The 26,600-nt window shown below is 37.7% G+C and overlaps 1 protein-coding gene across 2 annotated transcripts in view; it reads left to right on the top strand.

The window, feature by feature from the left end:
* slc2a3b (solute carrier family 2 member 3b) overlaps positions 1-26,600 on the top strand; it is a 134,292-nt gene that overhangs the window by 99,299 nt on the left and 8,393 nt on the right. The window contains exons 1-6 of one of the 2 annotated variants that reach the window (XM_057833621.1): positions 6,468-7,089; positions 7,174-7,260; positions 13,313-13,420; positions 22,021-22,422; positions 22,490-22,652; positions 22,726-22,913. In XM_057833621.1, the coding sequence (XP_057689604.1) occupies positions 7,237-7,260; positions 13,313-13,420; positions 22,021-22,422; positions 22,490-22,652; positions 22,726-22,913 (885 nt within the window). In that variant the 5' untranslated portion in view covers positions 6,468-7,089; positions 7,174-7,236. Of the gene's footprint in view, positions 1-6,467; positions 7,090-7,170; positions 7,261-13,312; positions 13,421-22,020; positions 22,423-22,489; positions 22,653-22,725; positions 22,914-26,600 lie in introns of those variants that run through there. The other variant, XM_057833622.1, reaches the window with a different exon arrangement.

The following is a 26,600-nucleotide window of genomic DNA, read 5'->3' as shown; positions in this document are numbered from 1 at the left end:
AACAGAAAAAAGTGATCAAATCTGCTGGGTCAAAAATATACATACAGCAGCGCTAATATTTGGTAACATGTCCCTTGGCCATTTCCACTTCAATTAGGCGCTTTTGGTAGCCATTCACAAGCTTCTGGCAAGCTTCTGGTTGAATCTTTGACCACTCCTCTTGACAGAATTGGTGCAGTTCAGTTAAATTTGATGGCTTTCTGACATGGACTTGTTTCTTCAGCATTGTCCACAAGTTCAAGTCAGGACTTTGGGAAGGCCACTCGAAAACCTTAATTCTAGCCTGATTCAGCCATTCCATTACCACTTTTGATGTGTGTTTGGGGTCATTGTCCTGTTGGAACACCCAACTGCGCCCAAGACCCAATCTTCGGGCTGATGACGTTAGGTTATCTTGAACAATTTGAAGGTAATCATCCTCCTTCATTATCCCATTTACTCTCTGTAAAGCACCAGTTCCATTGGCAGCAATACAGCCCCACAGCATAATACTACCACCACTGTGCTTGACGGTAGGCATGGTGTACTTGGGGTTAAAGGCCTCACCTTTTCTCCTCCAAACATATTGCTGGGCATTGTGGCCAAACAGCTCGATTTTTGTTTCGTCTGACCACAGAACTTTCCTCCAGAAGGTCTTATCTTTGTCCATGTGATCAGCAGCAAACTTCACGAGCCTTAAGGTGCCGCTTTTGGAGCAAGGGCTTCCTTCTTGCACGGCAGCCTCTCAGTCCATGGAGATGCAAAACACGCTTGACTGTGGACACTGACACCTGTGTTCCAGCAGCTTCTAATTCTTGGCAGATCTGCTTTTTGGTGATTCTTGCTTGAATCTTCACCCTCCTGACCAATTTTCTCTCAGCAGCAGGTATAGCTTGCGTTTTCTCCCTGATCGTGGCAGTGACAAAACAGTGCCATGCACTTTATACTTACAAACAATTGTTTGCACTGTTGCTCTTGGGACCTGCAGCTGCTTTGAAATGGCTCCAAGTGACTTTCCTGACTTGTTCAAGTCAATGATTCGCTTTTTCAGATCCATGTATGTACATTTTTGACCCAGCAGATTTGATCACTTTTTCTGTTAACCCATAATAAAGTCATAAAAGAACCAAACTTCATGTTTTTTGTGACAAAGAAGTATCTGTTCCAATCACTCTATCGGAGAAAAATCAGAGTTGTAGAAATAACTGGAAACTCAAGAGAGCCATGACATTATGTTCTTCACAAGTGTATGTAAACTTTTGACCACAACTGTATTCTCAGGATATATTCAGTACGCATTAGTCCTGGGAGCTGGATTTTAAAAAATGTCTCAAGGTAGTTTACCGTAATTTTCGGACTATAAGCCGCTACTTTTTTCCTTCATTTTGAATCCTGTGGCTTATTTGTTGATTTATTTGAGTAAATAGTAGGGTTGTTCCGATCATGTTTTTTTGCTCCCGATCCAATCCGATCCCGATCATTTAAGTTTAAGTATCTGCCAATCCTGATATTTCCCGATCCGATTGCTTTATTTTTGCTCCCGATTCAATTCCAATCATTCCCGATAAGTTTTCCCGATCATATACATTTTGGCAATGCTTTAAGAAAGAAATGAATAAAACTCGGACGAATATATACATTCAACATACAGTACATGTACGCACATACATGTATTATGACAATAAATCCTCAAGATGGCATTTACATTATTAACATTCTTTCTGTGAGAAGGATCCACTGATAGAAAGACTTGTAATTCTTAAAGGATAAATGTGACTTTGTATATTGTGACTAAATATTGCCATCTAGTGTATTTGTTGGACAACAACAGTGTTGACAGCAGGTGGCAGCAGAGGTTGACTGTCTCCCCCAAGGGAGCAGTGATGGCCTAATACAGCTTCTTGAAGCAATGAAGCTCTGAAGCTAATTGGTTCAAAGCTTCGTGGTGGTTCATTTGGTCTTATGATAGTCGTATGATGACTGTCAAATAGTGTTACCGGTTAATATATTTTTGTGTAAATATCCCATAATACAGTGAGGACAGCTGCGGTTTATAGTCCAGTGCAGCTTATCCATGAAAAAATGCAGTTTTCCTGCCAAATTTAGTGGGTGGCTGCTTATAGTCAGGTGCGCCTTATAGTGCGAAAATTATGGTATGTTGAAAAACTTTATTTTTCTTTTCATATTAAATTACTGCATACTCATTTGAATGTAAAGTCATTGTCATCATAGTTTGGTCAAACACTTCTTAACTCATTGGCTGCCATTGTTTGCACTAGACGTGCATTCCATTTGAAGTGGGAAGGCTAGCAGTTGGCGGCCATCTTTGTTAGGGCGACTGATGGTTGGAAACTTGATCTCGAAGGTTATTTTCTTAGTACTGCCTGATACCGATGACATCATTTTAGTGCTATAAGTATCCGTTATCGCCTTTGATTTTCTTTTTTCCAACTGTATGTGTTTTTCTTTTTGTTTAGTATGCATGAAAGCCTGTTTGTGACCTTTCCAAAATATGCATTTAAAAAATTAGTTTAGCTTTCCCCTGTGTCTTTCTTTTTAAAATGAAAAACAAACTTTTTAGGTAAAAAAAAAAAATCAAATCAAAGGCTCAAAACATGCTTTAATATGCATCATTTTTGAAAGGCTTTGAACATGTTTTACACTTACAGTACAGGCCAAAAGTTTGGACACACCTTCTCATTCGTGCTAACTGAAGGTAATAAAATTATGAATGAACACGTGTTGAATTATGTACTTGGTAAAAAAAAAAAAAAAAAAGGTGACATAACTAAAAACATGTAAAATATTCTTGTATCTTGAAAGTAGCCACCCTTTGCTCTGATTACTTTTTTTACACACTCTTGCCTTTCTCTTGGGGAGCTTCAAGAGTGAGTCACCTAAAATGTTTTTTACTTCACAGATATGCCTTTTCAGGGTTGATTAGTGGAATTTATTGCTTTATCAATGGGGTTGGGAGCTAGGTATGTGCCTGTATGAGATTCTGATGGTATGATAACCTTAAGCCAAAATATCACAATTTCACGGTATCAGGGTATTGCTATTACATCTCTAAAATGTGTTGTTTTGAGATATCTGGGTTAAAAAAAAAAGCTTTTTTCCAAATTTTTCAAAACATATTGGCAAATTGGAACATACAGTGGGGCAAATAAGTACTTAGTCAACCACTAATTGTGCAATTTCTCCCACTTGAAAATATTAGAGAGGCCTGTAATTGTCAACATGGGTAAACCTCAACCATGAGAGACAGAATGTGAGGGGAAAAAAAACTGAAAATCACATTGTTTGATTTTTAAAGAATTTATTTGCAAATCAAGGAGGAAAAAATAAGTATTTGGTCAATCCCAAATGTTCATCTCAATACTTTGTTATGTACCCTTTGTTGGCAATAATGGAGGCCAAATGTTTTCTGTAACTCTTCACAAGTCTTTCACACACTGTTGCTGGTATTTTGGCCCATTCCTCCATGCAGATCTCCTGTAGAGCAGTGATGTTTTGGGGCTGTCGTTGGGCAACACGGACTTTCAACTCCCTCCACAGATTTTCTATGGGGTTGAGAACTGGAAACGGGCTAGGTCACTCCAGGACCTTGAAATGCTTCTTACGATGCCGCTCCTTTGTTGCCCTGGCTGTGTGTTTGGGATCATTGTCATGCTGAAAGACCCAGCCACGTCACATCATCAATGCCCTTGCTGATGGAAGGAGATTTGCACTCAAAATCTCTCGATACATGGCCCCATTCATTCTTTCCTTTACACAGATCAGTCATCCTGGTCCCTTTGCAAAAAAACAGCCCCAAAGCATGATGTTTCCACCCCCATGCTTCACAGTGGCTATGGTGTTCTTCGGATGCAATTCAGTATTGTTTCTCCTCCAAACACGAGAACCTGTGTTTCTACCAAAAAGTTCTATTTTGGTTTCATCTGACCATAACACATTCTCCCAGTCCTCTTCTGGATCATCCAAATGCTCTCTAGCGAACCGCAGACACGCCTGGATGTGTACTGGCTTCAGCAAGGGCACACGTCTGGCAGTGCAAGATTTGAGTCCCTGGCGGCGCATTGTGTTACTGATAGTAGCCTTTGTTAGTGTGGTCCCAGCTCTCTGTAGGTCATTCATTAGGTCCCCCCATGTGGTTCTGGGATTTTTGCTCACCATTCTTGTTATCATTTTGACGCCACGGGGTGGATCTTGCATGGAGTCCCAGATCGCGGGAGACTATCAGTGGTCTTGTATGTCTTCCATTTTCTAATAATTTCTCCCACAGTTGATTTACACCAAGCGTTTTACCTATTGCAGATTCAGTCTTCCCAGCCTGGTGCAGGTCTACAATTTTGTCTCTGGTGTCCTTCGATAGCTCTTTGGTCTTGGCCATAGTGGAGTTTGGAGTGTGACTGACTGAGGTTGTGGACAGGTGTCTTTTATACCGATAATGAGTTAAAACAGGTGCCATTAATACAGGTAACGAGTGGAGCCTCGTTAGACCTCATTAGAAGAAGTTAGACCTCTTTGACAGCCAGAAATCTTGCTTGTTTGTAGGTGACTAAATACTTATTTTCCACTCTAATTTGAAAATAAATTCTTTAAAAATCAAACAATGTGATTTTCTGTTTTTTTTTCCACATTCTGTCTCTCATGGTTGAGGTTTACCCATGTTGACAATTACAGGCTTCTCTAATCTTTTCAAGTAGGAGAACTTGCACAATTGGTGGTTGACTAAATACTTATTTGCCCCACTGTAAGTATAATGATAAGTTAAAATAAATTTTAAAAAATAAATAAATAACTGAAATATCCTGAATAAAATTAAAATAAATGCAGTCGTTTAGGTGGGCCTACAGAGCCACAGCTCAACATTGTTACCAGCAGAACAAAAATACTTGAATTAGTAAAAAAAAAAAAAAAAAAAAAAAAGGCACGTGTGTATAACTCGGATCATGTTTACATTATACACGCACTCTTTTTCTCAACAGAGACAGTTGCATGAGAGAAACAAAACACGTTTTACCACTGCTAGACACACTAAACACGCTGGAGTTCACTATCGTAGCTGGTGGGAAACGTTCATGACAGTGTTTACAAACCTTTAATTTTGTATAAATGTAAAATCATATTGAAGGTATTGCCTCCTCGGCAGCCACCCTCCGCAAACATGTTTTACATGTCGGTTGGCCCTCCTCTAAGCCGCGGCTGTCTGCAACTTTTCTGTAGCCGAAGTATTCCCATACCAGCGATTTTGTTTTCTTCAAAGGGGGAAAAAGTTCAGGAGTTTCACCTCCTCCAGCCATCGTGTAGCACAGCTGACTCACTGACACTGAGCAACAACCGGTAGAAGGAGGGTTGAGCCTTGCAGCTGAAAGTGAGGGATTTCTCCCTACATTTTTGGGACATATAAAATTGCTAATACCTTAGAGACGGTATGACGGATTTTTTTTTTTGCTGTTTTGGAATCTTGACATTTTCATACCACGGTATACCTTGAAACCGGTAATCGGCACATGTAATCTAGTTGGGACTTTCATTTGTGTTGCATTGAATGAGGTGTGGGTCAAACTTTTGGCCTGTACTGTACGTGTAAAACATGTTCAAAGTAGAGATGAAAATGACGTGATCGGACCTGATCGATCAGGATGCCGATCGGTTGGGTCCGATCACGTCATTTTCAAAGTATCGGAATCGGCAAAAAAATATCGGCCATGCCTTTTTTTAATATATATATATATATATATATATATATATATATATATATGTATATTTTAATTAAATCGTTTTCTAATTGTATTTAACGTTACAGACATAATATGTTACACTAATCCAGAGTCTTTAGTTTAGGCTTAAGGTAGGGTTATCAGATTTATCCCAATAACAGTGGTAATTAATTTTTTAAAAAATGTATCACCTTAAAATATTTAACGCAATTAATGCATGCGCTGCACGACCCACTCACGCACTGTCGCGCTCAATCTGTAATGGCGCCGTTTTACCTATATAGAGAGATAAAATGCAGCGTGAAATGAGTAGAGTGAATTTTGGCAGCCTTTGGAGCCTTTTTTTAATTGGCTGAAGCCTTACAATCCCTCTCCCTACGATTAGAAGTATCATGGGAAGCAATGTGGGGAAGCAAGCAATTGATCTTTATCTTAACACCTTATGTTATTTGCCAACGCAGAGAAGATATAACAATTGGTAGCACTGCGCACAGTCATGGTTCCACTTCCCATCATGCATTTGGGCATGGCCACAGTATCATTTACTGCAAGCTCAACAAATACACTAGATGGCAATATTTTGTCACAATATACAAAGTCACAAGTCTTTCTATACGTGGATCCCTCTCACAGAAAGAGTGTTAATAATGTAAATGCCATCTTGAGGATTTATTGTCATAATAAACAAATACAGTACTTATTTACTGTATGTTGAATGTATATATTCGTCCGAGTTTTATTCATTTTTTTCTTAATGCATTGCCAAAATGTATATGATCGGGAAAAATTATCGGGAATGACTGGAATTGAATCGGGAGCAAAAAAACATGATCGGAACAACCCTAGTTCAAAGCCTTTCAAAAATGTATATTAAAGCCTGTTTTGAGCCTTTGATTTTTTGGGGGGTGGAAAATATTCATTTTTGGGGGGCGTTTTGTTTTCCGTCGTTTTTGTTTTCACAGAGACACATTTGTATTTTCATGTGAATTTAATTTAGTTTGTCTGTAGTACACATCTAAGCCATATTAACTGGGATAGTTGACAACAAATGTACAGCCCTCCCATTTCAAATGGATTGGACATCTATTGCAGCTAATAAGGTAGCTTTACCTGGAAAGGTTTTGCTGTACTTCAATTCAGGTTACTCCTAAAATCATTACCAACTTATAGTAATCAGTATATCATTCTGTGAATTTTGTTTGGAATGTAAAAATCACAATAACTCTCTTTGAAGTAGAGGAATACAGCACTCTCCTCTTTAAATGTGATAATGGGAGGGGGAAGGCAGGGGAGGAGTTTCTCTGGTGTGCTGCTGTTTCAAGTGAGGGCAAACCATCTCATTCTTCTGGACTACAAACAGGTCCGTACCATCCCACTCCACCAGGTACAGTCGTTTTTTACCTCACTTCCATTTTCTACTGTTTTACTTTTGAGTTTTGTTGACATTTGTTTATGCATTTGCTTCCAGGGTTGATAGGTGTTTGCAAATCAGGTGTGTTTTTCCGGAAAGGCCACTTTTGAAGAAGTAAAGATGGAGCGGATGGAGGATGATAAGGTAGACACTGTTTGTTATCTTAAAAAATATGAATACAGCATTTTTAGTGCTGTCACAAATTTACTTAAGCCTGTAAACTTTTAGTCTATGCTCACACTAGTTAGTCAGGACTGAGTTTGCTTACTTTTTTTCACATTTGAATAAGAACCTGGTGTTCATTAAGTCACACACACAGACTGGCAATTCTGTAATTTTCCTTTCTGGCACACAAAGAGGATGAAAGCCGAGTGTTTTAGGGGACGTGACTAAGAGAGAGAGAGCTGGACAAGTCGAAACTTGAGAGTGACGCCTCCGTGTGTAAATGCACGTTGATAGAGCAAGGACACGCAGAAGAAGAAAACTTCTCATAGACATAACATTAGGTACACCTGCACTGACTAATGCAGGGGTGTCAAGCTCATCTTTTTCGAGGGGCACATTGCATTTATGCTTTCACTCGGAATTAGGGCTAGAGTGGTAAATCGACTAATCAAAACCGAATCAAATATTTTGACAGTCAAATCAACTGATGTCACAAGACATCCCATTCTTTCAAGCGCCACAGAATATTGTGTTCTGCAGCTACATGAACACAGATCATACAGAAAGCAGGCTTAGATTCCCATATTTTATTAATAAAATAAGTTAGTTTCTTTTAATTTTCGTTTTTTAGTTATGAGCGGTTGAACATCATTAACAACGTACTTTGGTAGTGAATGAGTTAATTGTTTAGGGACATTTTTGAGATCAAAATTGTACAAATCCTCTTTTTTTCAGCAGCCTCTTAAAAGCAAATATTCTCTTAAATATTTTTATCATTTGTATTTACAGTGATCTCTCGCTACTTTCCGCTTCAAACTCAGGCCCTCAGTCCATCACGAATTTTTTTCCAGTTAAAAAAAAAAAAAAAAAAAAAAAAAATACAGATGAGCTCTTCCGATCCGATCATGTAGTCTCACTCTCCCTCCTTCCCTCCTGCTGCTTTTCTTGGTGAGGCAGTGCACTGGAGTTGCTTATTAAAGTTAACGATGATTGACAGACATTAGGGTTAGATGTTGCAAGAGATGTTTGGAACCCGGAACTTCAAAGTGCCACATGCGTCAATCATCGTTTAGCTTGTTAAACTGTTGCTGTGGCAACTCATTGTGGGTAAGTGAGCAGCTTAAGTGGATTTGAGTGGACTCACTCAATTAAGCATTTAATAATGACAAGCATTTTTCTACGTTATTCATGTTTAAACATAATTCTGAGGGACTGTAACTGCCATGTCGTTTCATTTCCTGTTTTATTTTGAAGGCTTCAGCCTCCTCGTGTCTGCGTACTTGCCCTTCCTCTTGTCACCTAATCACCTATCGTTTCCACCTGTTCCCCATTACCTAGTGTGTATATATTGCCTTAGTTTCCCTTGTCTTGTGCAGAAGTGTCTTACTACCCATGTTGGTCATGTCAGCCTTGTTTCATAGCAATCATAGTTGTATAGATTTTACCCTCCATTTAGAGTGCCTTTTGTTTGAACTTTTGATCATAGTTATCTTGGCTTTTTCCTTCATTTGGAGCGTTTTATGTTTATACTTATTCCTCCGTTTGGAGCACTTTATGTTGGTACTTTTCCTCATCCCCGCATGCCAGCAGAAGAACCTCTGTTTTCTAAATAAAAGTTTTTTGCCTGAAACTCTGCAGCTGAGTCCGCCTCGCCGTCTCGGCTTGACAGTAACATGTTTAAAACTTATCATTTTTATTTCATTTGAAGTGCTTAAAAACCATTGATTAATATATATGTACAGTGTATCACAAAAGTGAGTACACCCCTCGCATTTCTGCAGATATTTAAGTATATTTTTCATGGGACAACAATGACAAAATGACACTTTGACACAATGAAAAGTAGTCTGTGTGCAGCTTGTATAGTAGAGTTAATTTATTTTCCCCTCAAAATAAATTTCACTTACTGCGGCGGGTTCCGGTCCCCATTAACTGCAAAAAATGAGTGCTCACTGTATTTACATATTTAAAAAAAAAAAAAAAACACCAAGGAAAAAACAGTAAAATCTCTCTTTTTTTTATTTATTTACTTATTCTCTACTTATAAATCAAGATATATATGTATTTATTAGATTTTATAAGATTTTTATTAAAGTATACAGGAAATATTCTCTTAATTTGTTGTTCTGTTAAAAAAAAAGCAGAAAAGTTACCTTAAATATATTACATTAAAAAATATTCTTCATCTAAATTATCTTTATTCTTTTCTATTTTTATGGTATTTATTCACATTTTTAATGCAAACTAAACTGAGGAAAACAGTAAATATTCTTTTTTGGTGTTTATACTTCTGTTCTCAAGTTTAAAAAAAAAAAAAAAAAAAAAACATTCTCATGTATTATTTTTTAATGCTTATTAGATTATTACATTTTTTTGTGAGAAACACAAAATCGATTCTCATGATTTACTTTCACGTGCTACAGACTATAATGCGGCGTGCCAGATCTTGCCCCAGGGCTGCAAGTTTGACTCCTGCATAGAAATATTCTCAGAGAAGTAGCACAGCATCCAAAACATTAGAAACCCTTTCACTGTCATTGACGGCGATAGACGTCCAATCCATTTGAACTGAGTTGAAATGGATTGGATGTCTGTTGCAATAATAACACAAAGTCAACACTGCCGAGCTGTCGTGTCACTTGACAGTTGGGCAACCAAAACGTGTCGCTGCAAGCGTGCGCCTGCCTCTTGCACCAATAAATTTCTAAATCCGGGGTGGGCTTTATCATTCAAACGTGTTTTTCGCCATTCTTGCGACACAACGTCATGTCCTGTTTGTTTCCTGTATATGTAAGTCTCTAAGTTGCGTGCAAACATTTCCTGCGTTCCCCCACTCACCACAAAATTTGCTACAAAATATTACTCATCGCTAGTGATCAGATAGTGACGACTGCTTTCAGTCATGTTGGTTGATAGTGCAATGGTTGTCAAGTTTTCATGTAAGTGGAAGAACAGAGTGGTTGTTTCAGTAGAGTGAGACATTGTTTTGTAACTCTTTGTTCATAGATAACAAGGGGATGTCCGCTCAATGATAGGGTTATAACAATTTGTTATCAGTTTAGATATTTCTTTTGCATTTTTTTTTTGGTAATTTATATCAAAGAATGATTCAAGAACAAATGAAAGAGTGGCTTGCAAATGGACTAAAGTGGTTTTGTTAGCAAATTTTTTAATAAAATCTAATGCCATGTGACCAGGCTGATCATTTGATCAATGCCAACCCTCCCAGTTCAAATTGATTTGACGCCTGTTCATCGTGTTTAACATCAGCCAATAAATTAACGGATTTAAAAAAAAAATTTCCCCTTAACTCTCATTGTTTGCTGTTGTCTGCAATAGATGTCCAATCCATTTGAACTGGAAATGTTGGCAGCAACTGAATGGGTGGCCATCTATCGCCATCAGGGGCAGTGAAAGGGTTTCTAATGTTTGGGATACGCAAAGAATCTCTAAGAAAATTCCAATGCTGGTGTCAAACCCGCGGCTCGGGGACTATAGGCCTGCTACATCATTTTGTCTGTCTGGTTAAATGATTTTGTGTTTCTCACCCAAAAAAAGAGTAGTATAATTTTACAGAATATTTACAGTTTTTTTCCCCCGTTAATATATATTTTTTAAGTAAATTAGTGTTTTGTAAAAAAATAATAGTTAAATGAATAAATGCAAATATTTACTAGAGTTGTCCGATAATTACTTTTAAACCGATGACCGATATCCAGATGCTGTCCAACTCCAAAAATCCAATATCGATATCAAACTGATAACGATATATGCGGTCGTGGACTTAACATATTGTGGCAAATTGTATTGTGATGCCCCGCTGGATGCTTTACTAATAATAAATGTAACAACTTCAAAGTTTTCCAAAAAATATTCTGTGGAAAAATAAGAGAACAACTTCAGCTGAAGTTATGGGAAAAGTGCCTATATTGCACTATATTTATTGTTGCAATAAAAATAGTACAAACATCAGTTTTTTGGCTTCATGTGGAAGTGCAACATGCCAATAAATCACTTATTCTGTCCTCAATGTGTGTGTGGGTACACGAATTGACAGATAGCGAACAAATCAGACTCTAAAGAGAAGTCAGACACTGGAGTGTAGTTGAATTGGGTTTACTGTGGTCATCTTTCTCTTGACAAGAGCACCGATACTTTTTAGTAAAACTGAAAAGAACAAAACATTGTGTCAATGATTTGAAATAAAGTCATGAAATAAAGCAAAGTATACACCACGTGTCAATTTGAATAGCAACTGGTAGCACAGTTTGCAAGCAATGAAATAATGTATTCACATTTTACCACAAATGCAAACAAAGCAAAATATGCACATCTCCAACATAGTACACAATGCTAATCAATGTCAAACAAAGGAAGAATATAACTTACAAGCGATGTTTATATAAGGCACAAACAGTGGTGAGATGGCAAGAACTGCTATGGTACATTGGCTGCAAACATTATCTCGTCCATTTAGCTGATTCTATTCGCAATGAGCTCGAGTCGACAATTGATTACGTCAGCAGAAAATGCGTGAACTTATCAATAATAATTAAGGGTGCACGATATCAATTTTTTTAAACCGATACCAATATCTATAACTTCCTGCTCCTCAAGGCCGATACCGATACGATAACCGATAATATATATATAATTTTTAAATGTATATTCACCTGAGTTTTTGAACACCTGTAGGTCAAAAATACTAGTGGTTGATTCAGCTTAGATTCGCCTTTGACCGAACCAGAATTTCATGATGACATGAACATTATTGTAATGAACAAAACAAAGACGGTAACAAAACTTTGCATACTGGAAAAACAGGAGTGGAAACAAACGCACAAATCCCAATCCGACACTGTGCCAAAAGTATTATTAATAGGGCCAAGAATATATGATGTTATTGGATTTATGGGGATGACGTCATAATTCCTATTATCGGACCGATAATTATGGGACCGAAAATTATCGTGCACCTCTAATCATAATTACACCTAAGCGCCAGCATGGGGCAACAAAACAATAAGTGGACATGACAGCACTGCCTTATGCATATTGGCCCAAAACCGATGTCGATATTATCCGATAACATTTCAAAATGCTTTTTTTGGCTGATATTCTCAACTACCTGACAATATGTAATATGTAATTTTTACTGTTTTTTTTCCTTGAAAAGTAAGGTAATGAATCCAGTTGTTTCTAAACAATAGCATATGACAGCAGCCGTGTGGCTAAAGCCCCCATCCCACCCAAACTCATCAGCGCTGACAAGTTTGGTTGGAGAATGGGGTAGGGGTGTCACGCCAGCGAGTAAAACCCAGGCCTATGTTTATTCTGTATATCCTGGTAGCCTGTCTTTTTTCCCTCCTCAGATAAAACTTTTTTTCTCCTTTGTTGCTCTGCCATCTTTGCAGAATTCGCGCGAAAGCATTTGCATCGATTTCCGTCTTAATAATGAATGGGGAAAGGAGGCAGTGATGTATGCCGTAAAGCAGTCAGCACATTTATAGTTTTCTTTGTGTGTGACAGGGTTCCTGCCACCCTCCTCAAAGTTACTGTAATTATTGCTGGTGAAAGCGATACAGACAAACAGTTAGAGAGTTAAACAAACACCCCAATAAGCAATGTTGTCTTCTCAAAGTGAAATTTCGGAGGGATTTCTAAAGGCATGCAGTAAATTTCTGCAGTATTATCAGCTTCTTATGCCCTAAGCCCGCTTTACTCAAGAGGGGGAAAAACAAGAGAGTTCCCTCTCAGTCCCTGCAGGTGCTTTTTGCTGTGACTTTCCAGTAACACAGCAAGTAGTGTAGCTCCAATGCGAGCATATTGAAAAGTGCCAGCGAGAGCCGAGATGTGGAAAAGGCTCATTGTGCTTGAGTGACGGCCAGTGTGTCTTTCAACAACAAGGGCTTTGTCAAAAGGCAGGAACACTTCACATCCACTGTTCAATTCTCGGGGAAATAGCATTCACGTGTTGTTCTCGTCTCATCCGCTTTGTTGTCTCTCTCCTCTCGTTTGTCTTCATAAACAGCCCAAGCAGAAGAAAGTCACCTTCTACCTGCTGTACTGCGTGTCCACTGCAGTCATCGGCTCGCTGCAGTTTGGGTACAACACCGGGGTCATCAATGCACCCGAACAGGTGTGTGTGCTTGGCCAAATATTTTATGTTTAAATATGAATATATATCCGTTTATAGTTGTTGTTGACAGCATTAAACATTAGGTAACAACCGAAGAGCTGGAGCAGCAATTGTGTTTCCGAAAATACTGTTGTTAAAATCAGAATTTATGATCGTAAAATAACATTTTCTCCTCTTGCAATGTATTCTTTTCATGATTTCAAAATAAAAACTGACAATGAATAATGTTCATTATAGTATTATGTAACATCACATTTATTGTTATATATTTTTATTTTCAGTAAAATATTATATTTCATTGCTCTAAATACCTTCCATTTTGATTTACCTGTGTATAAAGAAATTTTGTATTATAATAATATTAAAATTTGATGTTTAAAAATCTATTAATGCGAAATATTGTAGTCATAATATGGCTATACAATTTTAATATATCAGATTATAAAACTCATAATAATAAGAAAATATGTAAATAATAGTAATTATTAGAGATGTCCGATCACGTCATTTTCAAAGTATCGGAATCGGCAAAAAAATATCGGCTATGCCTTTTTTTAATATATACATATTTTTTAATTAAATCGTTTTCTAATTGTATTTAACTACAGACATAATATGTTACACTCATCCAGAGTCTTTAGTTTAGGCTTAAGGTAGGGTTATCAAATTTATCCCAATAATGACGGTGATTAATTTTTTAAAAAATGTATCACGTTAAAATATTTAACGCAATTAATGCATGCGTTGAACGACCCACTCACGCATTGTCGCGCTCAATCTGTAATGGCACCGCTTTACCTATATAGAGAGATAAAAGGCAGCGTTAAATGAGTGGAGTGAATTTTGGCAGCATTTGAAGCCTTTTTTTAATTGGCTAAAGCCTTACAATCCCTCTCCCTACAATTAGAAATATCATCGGAAGCAATGTGGGGAAACAAGGTAGCAATTGATCTTTTTCTTAACACCTTATGTTATTTCCCAACGCAGAGAAGATATATCAATTGGTAGCACTACGCACAGTCATGGTTCCACTTCCCATCATGCATTTGGGCATGACTACAGTATCATTTACTGAAAGCTCAACAAATACACTAGATGGCAATATTTAGTCACAATATACAAAGTCACAAGTCTTTCTATCCGTGGATCCCTCTCACAGAAAGAATGTTAATAATGTAAATGCCATCTTGAGGATTTATTGTCATAATAAACAAATACAGTACTTGTGTACTGTATGTTGAATGTATATATTCGTCCAAGTTTTATTCATTTTTTTTTTAAAGCATTGCCAAAATGTATATGATAGGGAAAAATTATCGGGAAGGATTGGAATTGAATCGGGAGCAAAAAAACATGATCGGAACGACCCTAGTTCAAAGCCTTTCAAAAATGTATATTAAAGCCTGTTTTGAGCCTTTGAATTTTATGGGGGGTGGAAAATATTCATTTTTTGGGGGCGTTTTGTTTTTCGTCATTTTTGTTTTCACAGAACCACATTTGTATTTTCATGTGAATTTAAATTAGTTTGTCTGTACTACACATCTAAGCCATATTGAATCGGGAGCAGAAAAAAGCAATCGGATCGGGAAATATCGGGATCGGCAGATACTCAAACTAAAACGATCGGGATCAGATCGGTTGCAAAAAAACATGATCGGAACAACTCTAATTCTAAGCTAAAAATGACAGACATTTTGAATAATAAATATAACTAATTACCTTTATGTTATGGCTGGGTTGAAACAAAAACGGTGGCGCGACGTCTGTAAACGATGGTTTCTAGGTTAAAATGGGCATATTAAAAATAGTTCGGGGGCTTAATGCGCCATGAATCTGCTTTGGCAGCATATAGACATATTGTTCTATCAAACACAACAGTTGTTTTGGCTTAAAATACAGCAGTTTCTTTTAAATGATGATTGGAATTGAATCGGGAGCAAAAAAAGAAGCAATCAGATCGGTTGGAATTGAATCGGGAGCAAAAAAAGAAGCAATCAGATCGGTAGATACTCAAACTAAAACGATCGGGATCGGATCGGGAGCAAAAAAACATAATCGGAACAACCCTAGTAATTATTCATATTTCTACTACATCCATTTACATAATTTAGACTTTCATTTTGAATAACACATTTTTAATATAATTATCTATTATTTAATTAGTATATAAAAATATGTTAAAATATATATTTTCTAATTTTAAAGCTATAATTAGAATAATATGGTTTATAATTGTATTGAGTTGTCAATTATTCTTAGTGATATTTTGTACATTGCTAAATATATTGTGAATGTCAAAATGATAAATGTAACAATAATACTAATTGGTACATTTACGGTGTATAATACGAATGACCGTATTGGCCCGAATATAAGACGGCCCTGATTATAAGACGGCCCCTTCTTTTTCAAGACTCAAGTTTGGAAAAAGAAAAAAAAAAAGTTTGAACACCAAATTATTTTTATACAGAAAACAATTACAGTACATCCGAAACAAATGATTATAACAATATATTTGAGAGAAAAATCATGTTATTTTGCCTCATTCAAATCTTAATGTCATTTTTAGCTTAGAATTAGAGTTGTTCCGATCATGTTTTTTTGCAACCGATCTGATCCCGATCGTTTTAGTTTGAGTATCTGCCGATCCCGATATTTCCCGATCCGATTGCTTTTTTTTGCTCCCGATTCAATATGGCTTAGATGTGTAGTACAGACAAACTAATTTAAATTCACATGAAAATACAAATGTGGTTCTGTGAAAACAAAAATGACGAAAAACAAAACGCCCCCAAAAAATGAATATTTTCCACCCCCCATAAAATTCAAAGGCTCAAAACAGGCTTTAATATACATTTTTGAAAGGCTTTGAACTAGGGTCGTTCCGATCATGTTTTTTTGCTCCCGATTCAATTCCAATCCTTCCCGATAATTTTTTCCTATCATATACATTTTGGCAATGCTTTAAGAAAAAAAATGAATAAAACTTGGACGAATATATACATTCAACATACAGTACATAAGTACTGTATTTGTTTATTATGACACTAAATCCTCAAGATGGCATTTACATTATTAACATTCTTTCTGTGAGAGGGATCCACGGATAGAAAGACTTGTGACTTTGTATATTGTGACTAAATAGTGCCATCTAGTGTATTTGTTGAGCTTTCAGTAAATGATACTGCTGCCATTCAACCCAAATGCATGATGGGAAGTGGAACCATGACTATGCGTAGTGCTACCAATTAATATATCTTCTCTGCGTTGGGAACTAACAAGGTATTAAGAAAAAGATAAATTGCTACCTTGCCACCCCACCTGGCTTCCCATATTTCTAATCGTAGGGAAGGGGATTGTAAGGCTTTAGCCTATTAAAAAAAGGCTCCAAAGGCTGCCAAAATTCACTCTACTCATCTTTTGCTGCCTATTATCTCTCTAAATGGGTAAAACAGCGCCATCACAGATTGAGCGCGACAATGCATGAGAGGGTAGTACAACGCATGCATTAATTGCGTTAAATATTTAACGTGATACATTTTTTAAAAATTAATTACCGCCGTCATCGGGATAAATTTGATAACCCTACCTTAAGCCTAACCTAAAGACTCTGGATGAGTGTAACATATTATGTCTGTAAAGTCAAATACAATTAGAAAATGATTTAATTTAAAAAAAAAAATATTAAAAAAAGGCATGGCCGAAATTTCTTTGCAGATTCCGATACTTTGAAAATGACGTGATCGGACCCGATCGAACGGCATCCCGATCGATCGGATTGATCGGCATCCCGATCGATCGGGACATCTCTAATGTAAATGAAGGTGCAATCACATTCGTAAATGAATGGCTTCTGCTTTTTGAAATGTAAATAAACCAATCTATTGTGATAAAACAACAAAATTGCAATAACTGCAAAAACCGTCAAAGTGAGGTCTAACTGTAACTGTAGTCTTGAAACAAATCTGAATAAGGAAAAACATTGCAATAAAATAATGCAAACTGGTTAAACTTGAGTAGCTGAGATATGTCATGACAGAACATCGCTTCAATGATATCTGGTGCCATCTACCGTCGTGAATGGGTATAATGTCTAGACCACGAATATAAGACGACCCCCTCTTTTTTAGTCTTATTTCAATGCAAAAAACACCGTCTTGTATTCGGGCCAATGCGTTATATGAATAAAATATGTTATAAGAATAAAAATGTAATAATTATTCATTTTTTGGAATTTCAACTGTCCCTGTGTTAAGATTAGGGTAAGGAATTGGGCTAGGGCCTATTGTCCTCCCAGAAAAACCCTTTGAATTTAACATAGTAAACAAATTCTTTGCGCCACAGTACCAACAGCAGGCGTGGTTTGTATGAGGTGTGGTTGGTAGCGGCTGTCGCTTGGCTCTTGGGCTGCAGTCAGACCCTCCTCTCCAGTCCATTTGAAATAGACAGCACAATGATCACTGCTGTGGTTCCCTCTTGTGGATTGGCGAAGAATAAATACATCCATACAAGCACTGTTCGTTTTTCATGTTAAAGGGACACTCCAGTAGAAGGCAACACGAATTAATTATTTGATCTGAGTCATAGAAAAGAATGCTGTTAACAACCCCACCAAATTTGACTTGATAAAAAAAGAAGCTAACTATGTTTAACCCATCAGGTGCCATTGACGGTGAAAGACGTCCAACCCAATTTGACTGGGATGCAGTGTTGTTTTTGGCAGCTCTTTTAATTTTCATCTTATTCTTTTGGATAAAAATACTTATTAGTCTTAGTCATATTTTAGTTATTTCAAAATGTGTTAGTCTTCGTCTAGTTTTAGTCAACGAAAACGCAAATGTCTTCTAATTTTTTTCCACAACTCTCAAAATGTTTTCGTCTATAAACTTTAAAAGTTTTAGGCCATTAATTAGTAAATAAATAAAAGGTTTCCAACAATTTCGAATGAACATTGACAGATGAGCACATAATTGTATAGTCTACAAGGACATCAACATCTTCATGATGATAGTACACACTCAGCAGGAAAACAGCACATTATTTGCAATTAATTGAACTCACCTGGACACCACAAACTGTATGTAAAAAGTTTTCCAAGAGTTTAAGACACTCACAGAGTCACTGCGCTAAATGCTAATGCTAATGCGAACTCTATGCTAACTAGGGGTGTGACAAAATATCGAAATGGTGAAATATCGTGATACTTTGTATTAGGGCTGTCCCAAACGACTAATTTTCTCCCGATTAGTCAGCCGACTATTTTTACGATTAGTCGACTAATCTAATAATTAATTTTTTATCTATTTATTTTTTTAACTAATTTAGCAATGAAATTTTTGTTGACGCTTATCAATTTAAAAAAAAACATATTGGAACACTCAAATCATTTATTAAAGTACAAATAAACACGTAAATAACAATAATAAATCACAAATAAACAATGAGTTCAAATGCTGATAGAATTAACTAGTGTAGCATCCCGATTGAAAAGATGGTCTCTTAAACTGATGGTTTACAACTTTTATTCCATCCTTGATGTAAACACACCGTAAGAGCTACGGCGCACAGAAATAAAGCAACACAATTAGAAATTAACAAAAACTTTTCACCTTTTTCCTTTTAAACCTTATTTATATATCAATGAATTGCCTATATGAATTGCCTTTACCTTATTACCTTATCATTGACAATCTCTCCCTTGAGTGCAATCACTGTATATACTGTATATATTTATGACCTTTTAACCTTATATAATTTTCTATATCATAAAATAAACCTTAACATGAAATCATGAAATAAACCTTTCAATTAGCATTGAGAACAATACTAATAGCAAACATTATTATTTAGTAAGGCGACAGCACCCTCTGGTGTACAAAAAATGAAAAAAAAAAAAAAATTACAAACTGCGTGAAGGCGCTTGAGGTGTTTATTCACGGCCGACGTGCAGCCAAGCTTGGCACTGAAGAGACAGGACAGAAGAGTGTACTCTCCTTTGTTTCTTTGAAATAAGTCAATGTTTTGGACACTCTGGTGCGCTTTTTTTTGGCTTTGTGCCGCTTTCCCCGCTTGCAAACAGAGCATCCGACATTCTAACTTTCCACGCATATATTTTTTTAACCCTTCATTAACCGTCGACGGCATGTTGTGCTCGTCGACGGATTTACGTCATCGATGACGTCGACTACGTCGACTAGTCGGGACAGCTCTACTTTGTATCCCAAAAGGTTATCGATATGCTACCGCAAGAATCGAGATATCATTTTAAAAAGGTGTCAATTTCTTAAAAAGAAAAAAAAAAAAAGGGGGGGGGGACCTTGCCTGGTACACCAGACTCAACGCTGTTCCAGCTATTGAGTCTGGCCACCATTCCCACGGATACAATTTCCAGGGCGGAGCAAGCCACAACAAACAGACAGCGGAGTGGACCAATCAGCGACGGGCAGACGTGACGTTATTAACTGACGACGGAAGCACGAGGGGCTTGCGCGCAAAAGTAAACATACGAAGAGAGCGGAGTTTATTCAACATGGCTAGCGCGAGACAGACTATTGTCAATGACTCGTGTCGATGTGCTTTTGGTCATTTAAAACAGAATTTACCGCGGATTGGAACAAGTTCTCGGTTATCCCGTTGACCATCTGTGTTGTGGAGACGACTTTCAACGCGCAACAGTGACGTTGCTCGTTAAGAACACGTCACGCAAATAAACGAATCTGATTTGTCGATTGATTTTGTACCTGCTCGAAAAGGCCGTTAATGGGATGGTTCCCAGACTATTTCTCTCAGTGTTTGAAAAATACAGGGAGAATAGTTTGGCAGAGCCAGGCAAGGGGGAACCAACAAGTGGGACAAATGAACCAAAATCTTCCACCATGATCGTGTCTCAGTTAACTCTAAGGCTGTCTTGACAGTGCTAGACACCCAATCCATTTAGACTGGGAACTTTCGTTCATTCGAAACCAGAGCATTCACAGTCGTTCTGTCAGATTTTCAGGGCATTTATAGGTCACATGCTGTTCATTTTAGGGCATTTTCAGGTCATTTCCTGTTGAGTTTGAGTCACTGCCTATTCATTTGGGTGATTCCCAGGTCACTTCCTGTTCTGTAACACAAAACGAACAGGAAGTGACCCATAAAATACCCCAAAATCAGCAGGAAGCAACTGAAAATCAACAGGTAAATGACCTTAAATGGCCCAAAATTACCTCATTGCCTGGCATTGGCTGCTACTGACGGCCATAGACGTTCAATCCGTTTCAAGTGGGAGGGATGGCAGCGAATGAACGAATGTTCATTCGCCGCCACCCTCCCAGTTCAAATGGATTGGACGTCTACTCGTGACAAACTCATTCCAATTCACACGAGAAGCTTGTTTTTCAGTTTATTAGTTGTTTTTAGAATATCCTAGAATGATTTCCTGACCAATGTATCGATAATCATTGTATTGCCATATAGTCAGATCATCGTTATCGTGAGCTTTGCATCGCAAATTGTATCGTATTGTGAGGTACCAAGAGGTTCCCACTCCTAATGCTAACGCTACAAGTTAGTTTAATATGTGATGATCACTCAGCACAGAGCTTTCGAGGCTAAAGCTTTTAGGCAGCATTTAGTTATTATGCTCCTGACCTCTGGAACAAGTTACCTGAACGTCTGAAGTATGCTCAAACTGTTAGCTCCTTTAAATTAGGGCTAAAAACGCTTTTGTTTCGCACTGCATATCCATAACTGTCTATATATCTCAATCTACTTGCTTTCAATTCCTCTTGTGCTTATCTCCATTGCTGATTTCAATTATTACTTGGTAGTTTTTGTTTTATTTTTAATTTTTTTAAATATATTTGTTCTTATTCTATTTGTGATTAAATGCGATTTTTTATGTAGAATTTTATTTCCTATTTTGATTGTCCTGGTTTTTACGTTGTATTGATTTAAATGTGATTTTTATGATCTTCATGTGATGTAAAGCACTTTGAATTGCCTTGTGTTGAATTGTGCTATATAAATAAATTTGCCTTGCCTTGCCTTGCCTAAAGCAACATGGCATAGCCAAGATATAAAAACAAAACTTATCAAGCAGCACCTGACACATGTTTCACAAAAGGAGCCTGGAATGGGCATACGATTAGGCCTATGGAGGGGGGGGGGGGTGCAGCACGTCACACGAGTGACACGACCAAACACTGCTAAAATGTGTGCTAACTACACATACGATAAGAAAATATCACTCATGGTGAACTTATGACGGAAACTGGCAAATTTCTGTCTCGGTCTCGTCAAATGACAACTGGCATCCATCTCGTCATGTTTTAGTCTCCGAAGCTTATAGCTCGTCAACGTCATGATAAAAAATTGTTGATGAAATATTTTCATTATCGTCATTGATTACGACAACAACACTGCGGGGGTGACTGGCTGTAAATGCTCATCGTCCCAGTAACAATGGATTGGACGTCTCTCGCCGTCAATGGCAGTAAAGTATAATAATTCAATGTCAGCCATCCCAGTTGAAATGGGGAAAAATAAGAAGGGTCATCATCATCAAAACATCAAAATGACGAGAATGTCCCTTTAAATGTCCACGTGTACTTCAACAGAAACTGCGTCAATTTTTCTACAATGTGTCTCTGGAACGCTTCGACAATCCCTTCACCCCGGGAATCACCACAATTGTGTGGAGTTTTGCCGTGGCCATCTTCAGCGTCGGCGGCATGCTGGGCTCCTTCAGCGTGGGTGTCGTCGTCAACAAGTTCGGCAGGAGGAAGTCTATGCTTCTGGCCAACGTGTTGGCCCTGGTGGGTGGCGGTCTGATGGGACTGTCCAGCCTGAGTCGCTCCTTCGAGATGGTTATCGTCGGACGGTTGATCATCGGCATCTTCTGCGGTTTGTGTACGGGACTGACGCCAATGTACGTTGGGGAGATTGCCCCCACGGCTCTTCGGGGAGCTTTCGGGACCTTGCACCAACTTGGCGTGGTGATTGGAATCCTGGTGGCGCAGGTAAAAATTGCTGCAGAGTTTGTACTTTAGCATTCAGTTCTGTAATAATGTTTTATCTGATTTCCAGATCTTTGGTTTGGAGTCTCTTCTGGGCTCGGATACTCTATGGCCCATCCTCCTCGCCCTGACTGCTCTGCCTGCAATCCTGCAAAGCATCATGCTACCCTTTTGCCCCGAAAGCCCCCGATACCTCCTCATTGTCCTCAATCAGGAGGACGAAGCCAGGAAAGGTTCAAACCAGCAAACATGCACCACCGGACGTGAAATTCTCAACTCATCTTCTCGTTTTGATTCTCCTCGCAGCTCTGGTACGTCTCCGTGGCTGTGAGGATGTGAGTGAAGATATCAATGAGATGAAGGAAGAAGGGATGAAGATGGCCATGGAGAAGAAAGTTACCATCTTGGAGCTCTTCCGCGCTCGCAACTACCGCCAGCCTATCATTATCGCTATTGTGCTGCAGTTGTCTCAGCAGCTGTCGGGCATCAACGCCGTGAGTAGGCTTGTAAATTTCCTTGGGAAGTTGGGACAGGCTGGCACATAAACTTCACTATCAGTTGATGGGAAACGGGGCGCGGGGCCACTCCGTAGGGGGGCAATTTTAAAAAAACTTAAAATTCTAATATTTTCAAAACCAAAGCCGCGAGCAAACCTAAAACCAAAACAGGCCTCCCTTAGGCATATATGAGTCTCCATGAGCAGCGGCATCAAAAAATTCAGTGTTGTTCCCTAATAAAATCCCAATTAATTATTTTTACATAAGTAAAACAAAACTTAAAATGGCTATAAAATTCTCAGATTTACACTAGATGCACAAAAATCCACCTACATTTTCATTTTAGTAATATTTAACATATAAGTTTTTGCCCGAAATAGCAACTTAAGTTTTCAACAACTAATAAATTTTCACATCAGAATCTTAATACTTGAGGAAAGTATGCAGAATCATCTTGATTTTACTCAACAAACGCAAATTTTGCATTTTTCGATATACAATCACAACTTATTTGGGATGCATTCCGATGTCACGATTGCCTCAGCACGTCTTGCCGGGTATCTGGCCCTCGTAGTTTTTAGATTAAATGTTACATGAAATAAAACTCGTAAAAGCAAATATTTTTTGTATGGGCGCAGAAATGTCTTAATTACTAGTTTTTTTTTGTTTGTTTTTTTCTCTTTTTTTTTTTTTTTAAATCAAAAAACGGGCAGTTGGCTGAAAATTACCTGATTATTCGAATGTAAAGTTGTGTATTGTGTATGGATACAAAATCCAACATGGTTGCCATCATAAAACAAAGAGCTTTTTAAGTTGAAAATTTTTGTAAATTAATGCACAAATCCCGGAATTTCTATAGATATGAACGTAAAACAGTCTAGATTTCTGGTTAAAAGCATACAACTGGGCAGTTATCATTCAATTTACGTAAATATTTCAAGCTAAAGTTACGTGAATTTTTCCATTCATTTCATTTTTTTCCACAATGTTTCAAAGTAAATGCACAGTGCTATTTTACATAATAACTACCGGTACCTCGAATCCTCGACCCTGCCTGCTTGTATGCACTAAATCTTTTGTCCTGTTTTCACCTAAATCCGGCGTTAGAACGCAACGCGTGTTTGAGTTTATTGCAGTGCAAGCTGCCACAGCGCTCTGCCTGGCCCGGCCGCCTACGGGAGGCCGTGGCGCAATGTCTGTAGGAGCTGTCTAGTCAACTGATAGTGAAGTCTATGGCTGGCATTTGAGAAGCTTGATTTTAGAAGCAAACATTCAAGCAAATTTGGGCATTAGACGACCATAAACGGTCGTTCATCGTTCTGCTGTGAATTGAAATGAGTTTGTCGCTAGTAGAGTATAAGTCACATTTTGGGTGGAATAGTATTTTATCAACATGGAGAAAAAACATACATTATAGTAATAACTACGAAATGGAAAAACAGGCTAAATCGTAATTTAATAAAAATTATTAAGATAATTAGAGCCAAAACAACAGCAACGCTGCTGTCATTGTAGAATAAATGTTATGTATGTATATATGAGGGCTGTCAAACATTTAAAATTTTTAATCGAGTTAATCACAGCTTCAAAATTAATTAATCGCAATTCAGACCATCTATAAAATATGCCATATTTTTCTGTAAATTCTTGTTGGAATGGAAAGATAAGACACAAGATGGATATATACAGTATTCAACATACTGTACATAAGTACTGTATTTGTTTATTATAACAATCAACAAAATGGCATTAACATTATTAACATTCTGTTAAAGTGATCCATGGCCAGCCCTAATATACAAAAATGTATATGGAAAATATGGTAGTTGTCAATTACTCAGTTAACCATTGCACCCTTTTTCAAAATTATTCTGAAATATACAGTAGTTTCCCTAAACTACATTTAAGTAATCTACTAATAATGAACCTTCAGTTTTGTTACATTATTGGCTTACTCCAGTTTGCAACCACTCGCATCCTCCTCCACAATCTGAACTCCTCCATAGGCATGTCCGCCCTGAAAGATGTCAAACTTGTCATGACTAGAGCATGACAGAATAGTCTCCATGGCCTTTGGGCCGCGATAGATTGACTGGAATAATCGGCACTTTTTGAGGGGTCAGAGGAGAGGAGTACAGTGGCATTTCTAACGGATATGTTAATAACGTCATGGAAGGAGGCTGACTAGATGTGTTAGTGGCTGCTGACAATCATAGCAAAGCCCACAGCGAGAGGCCATGATGGCAAATGTTTGTGACCAGTATCCCCACTATCAGGAAATTACACATTGTTGTGCTGGGCCCACTAGTGTTCAAAGAGCATCACAACAAGTCATTCTTATTTTCCCAGCAGGGCCGAAAACCAAAAGTGGTTTTTGCCATGTTGCAAATTTTTGTCATATGGCATTTTCTTTTGCCATGTGGCATTTTCTTTTGCCATGTGGCATTTTTTTTTGCCATGTGGCAAAATGCTTTTGCCATGTGGCATTTTTTTTGCATGTGGCAAAAATTTTTGCCATGTGGCATTTTTTTATTGCCATGTGGCAAAATGTTTTTGCCATGTGGCAATTATTTTTGCTAAGTGGCATTTTTTTTTGCCATGTGGCATTTTTTTTTGCCATGTGGCATTTTCTTTGTCATATGGCATTTTTTTTCCATGTGGCAAAATGGATTTTGCCATGTGGCATTTATTTGGGGTATGTGTCAAAATGCATTTTGTTTAGTGGGGGGTTATATACCATTTTGGGGGGGTATATGGCTGTGTTTTTTGATCATACACTTTACATTACAGCTTATCGACATTCAATTGTCACCCAAGTAAGGCTCTGCCATTGACAGTTATTACGTCCAAATTGTATTTTCATTTTAAATGGCAGAAAAACAAGTGTGGCTGTGTTTTTTAACCATACACTTCACATTACAGCTTATCGACATTCAACTGTCACCCAATTAAGGCTCTGCCATTGACAGCTATGTACGTCCAAATTGTATTTTCAGTTTAAATGGCAGAAAAACAAGTGTGGCTCTGTTTTTTGACCATACACATACATTTTACATTACAGCTTATCGACATTCAACTGTCACCCAAGTAAGGCTCTGCCATTGACGGCTATGCACGTCCAAATTGTATTTTCATTTCAAATGGCAGAAAAACACGTGTGGCTGTGTTTTTTGACCATACACATACACTTTAAATTAGAGCTTATCGACATTCAACTAGCACCCAAGTAAGGCTCTGCCATTGACGGCTATGCACGTCCAAATTGTATCATTTTAAATGGCAGAAAAACATGTGTGGCTGTTTTTGCCATGTGGCAAAATCCATTTTGCCACATGGCAAATAAAATGCCACATGGCAAAAACATTTTGCCACATGGCAAAAACATTTTGCCAGATGGCAAAAAAAAATGCCACATGGCAAAAACATTTTGCCACATGGCAAACATTTTTGTCACATGGCAGAAAAAAATGCCACATGGCAAAAACATTTTGCCACATGGCAAAAAAAATGCCACATGGCAAAACATTTTTGCCATGTGCCACATGGCAAATACCACTTTTTGGTTCTCGCTGTCTCTCTATTTTTATACATACATACATATAAAAAAAGCCAATCATGTTGCTCTTTTTATCCTTCGGTGTGACTTTAAATGAAATTATCACTAGTAGACCTCCAATCCATTTT

The sequence above is a fragment of the Corythoichthys intestinalis genome, chromosome 4, assembly GCF_030265065.1.
Source record: "Corythoichthys intestinalis isolate RoL2023-P3 chromosome 4, ASM3026506v1, whole genome shotgun sequence".
In the NCBI taxonomy this organism is placed as follows: Eukaryota; Metazoa; Chordata; class Actinopteri; order Syngnathiformes; family Syngnathidae; genus Corythoichthys; species Corythoichthys intestinalis.
The sequence above is the reverse complement of the archived record's forward strand: the minus strand, read 5'-3'. Positions and strand labels throughout refer to the sequence as shown.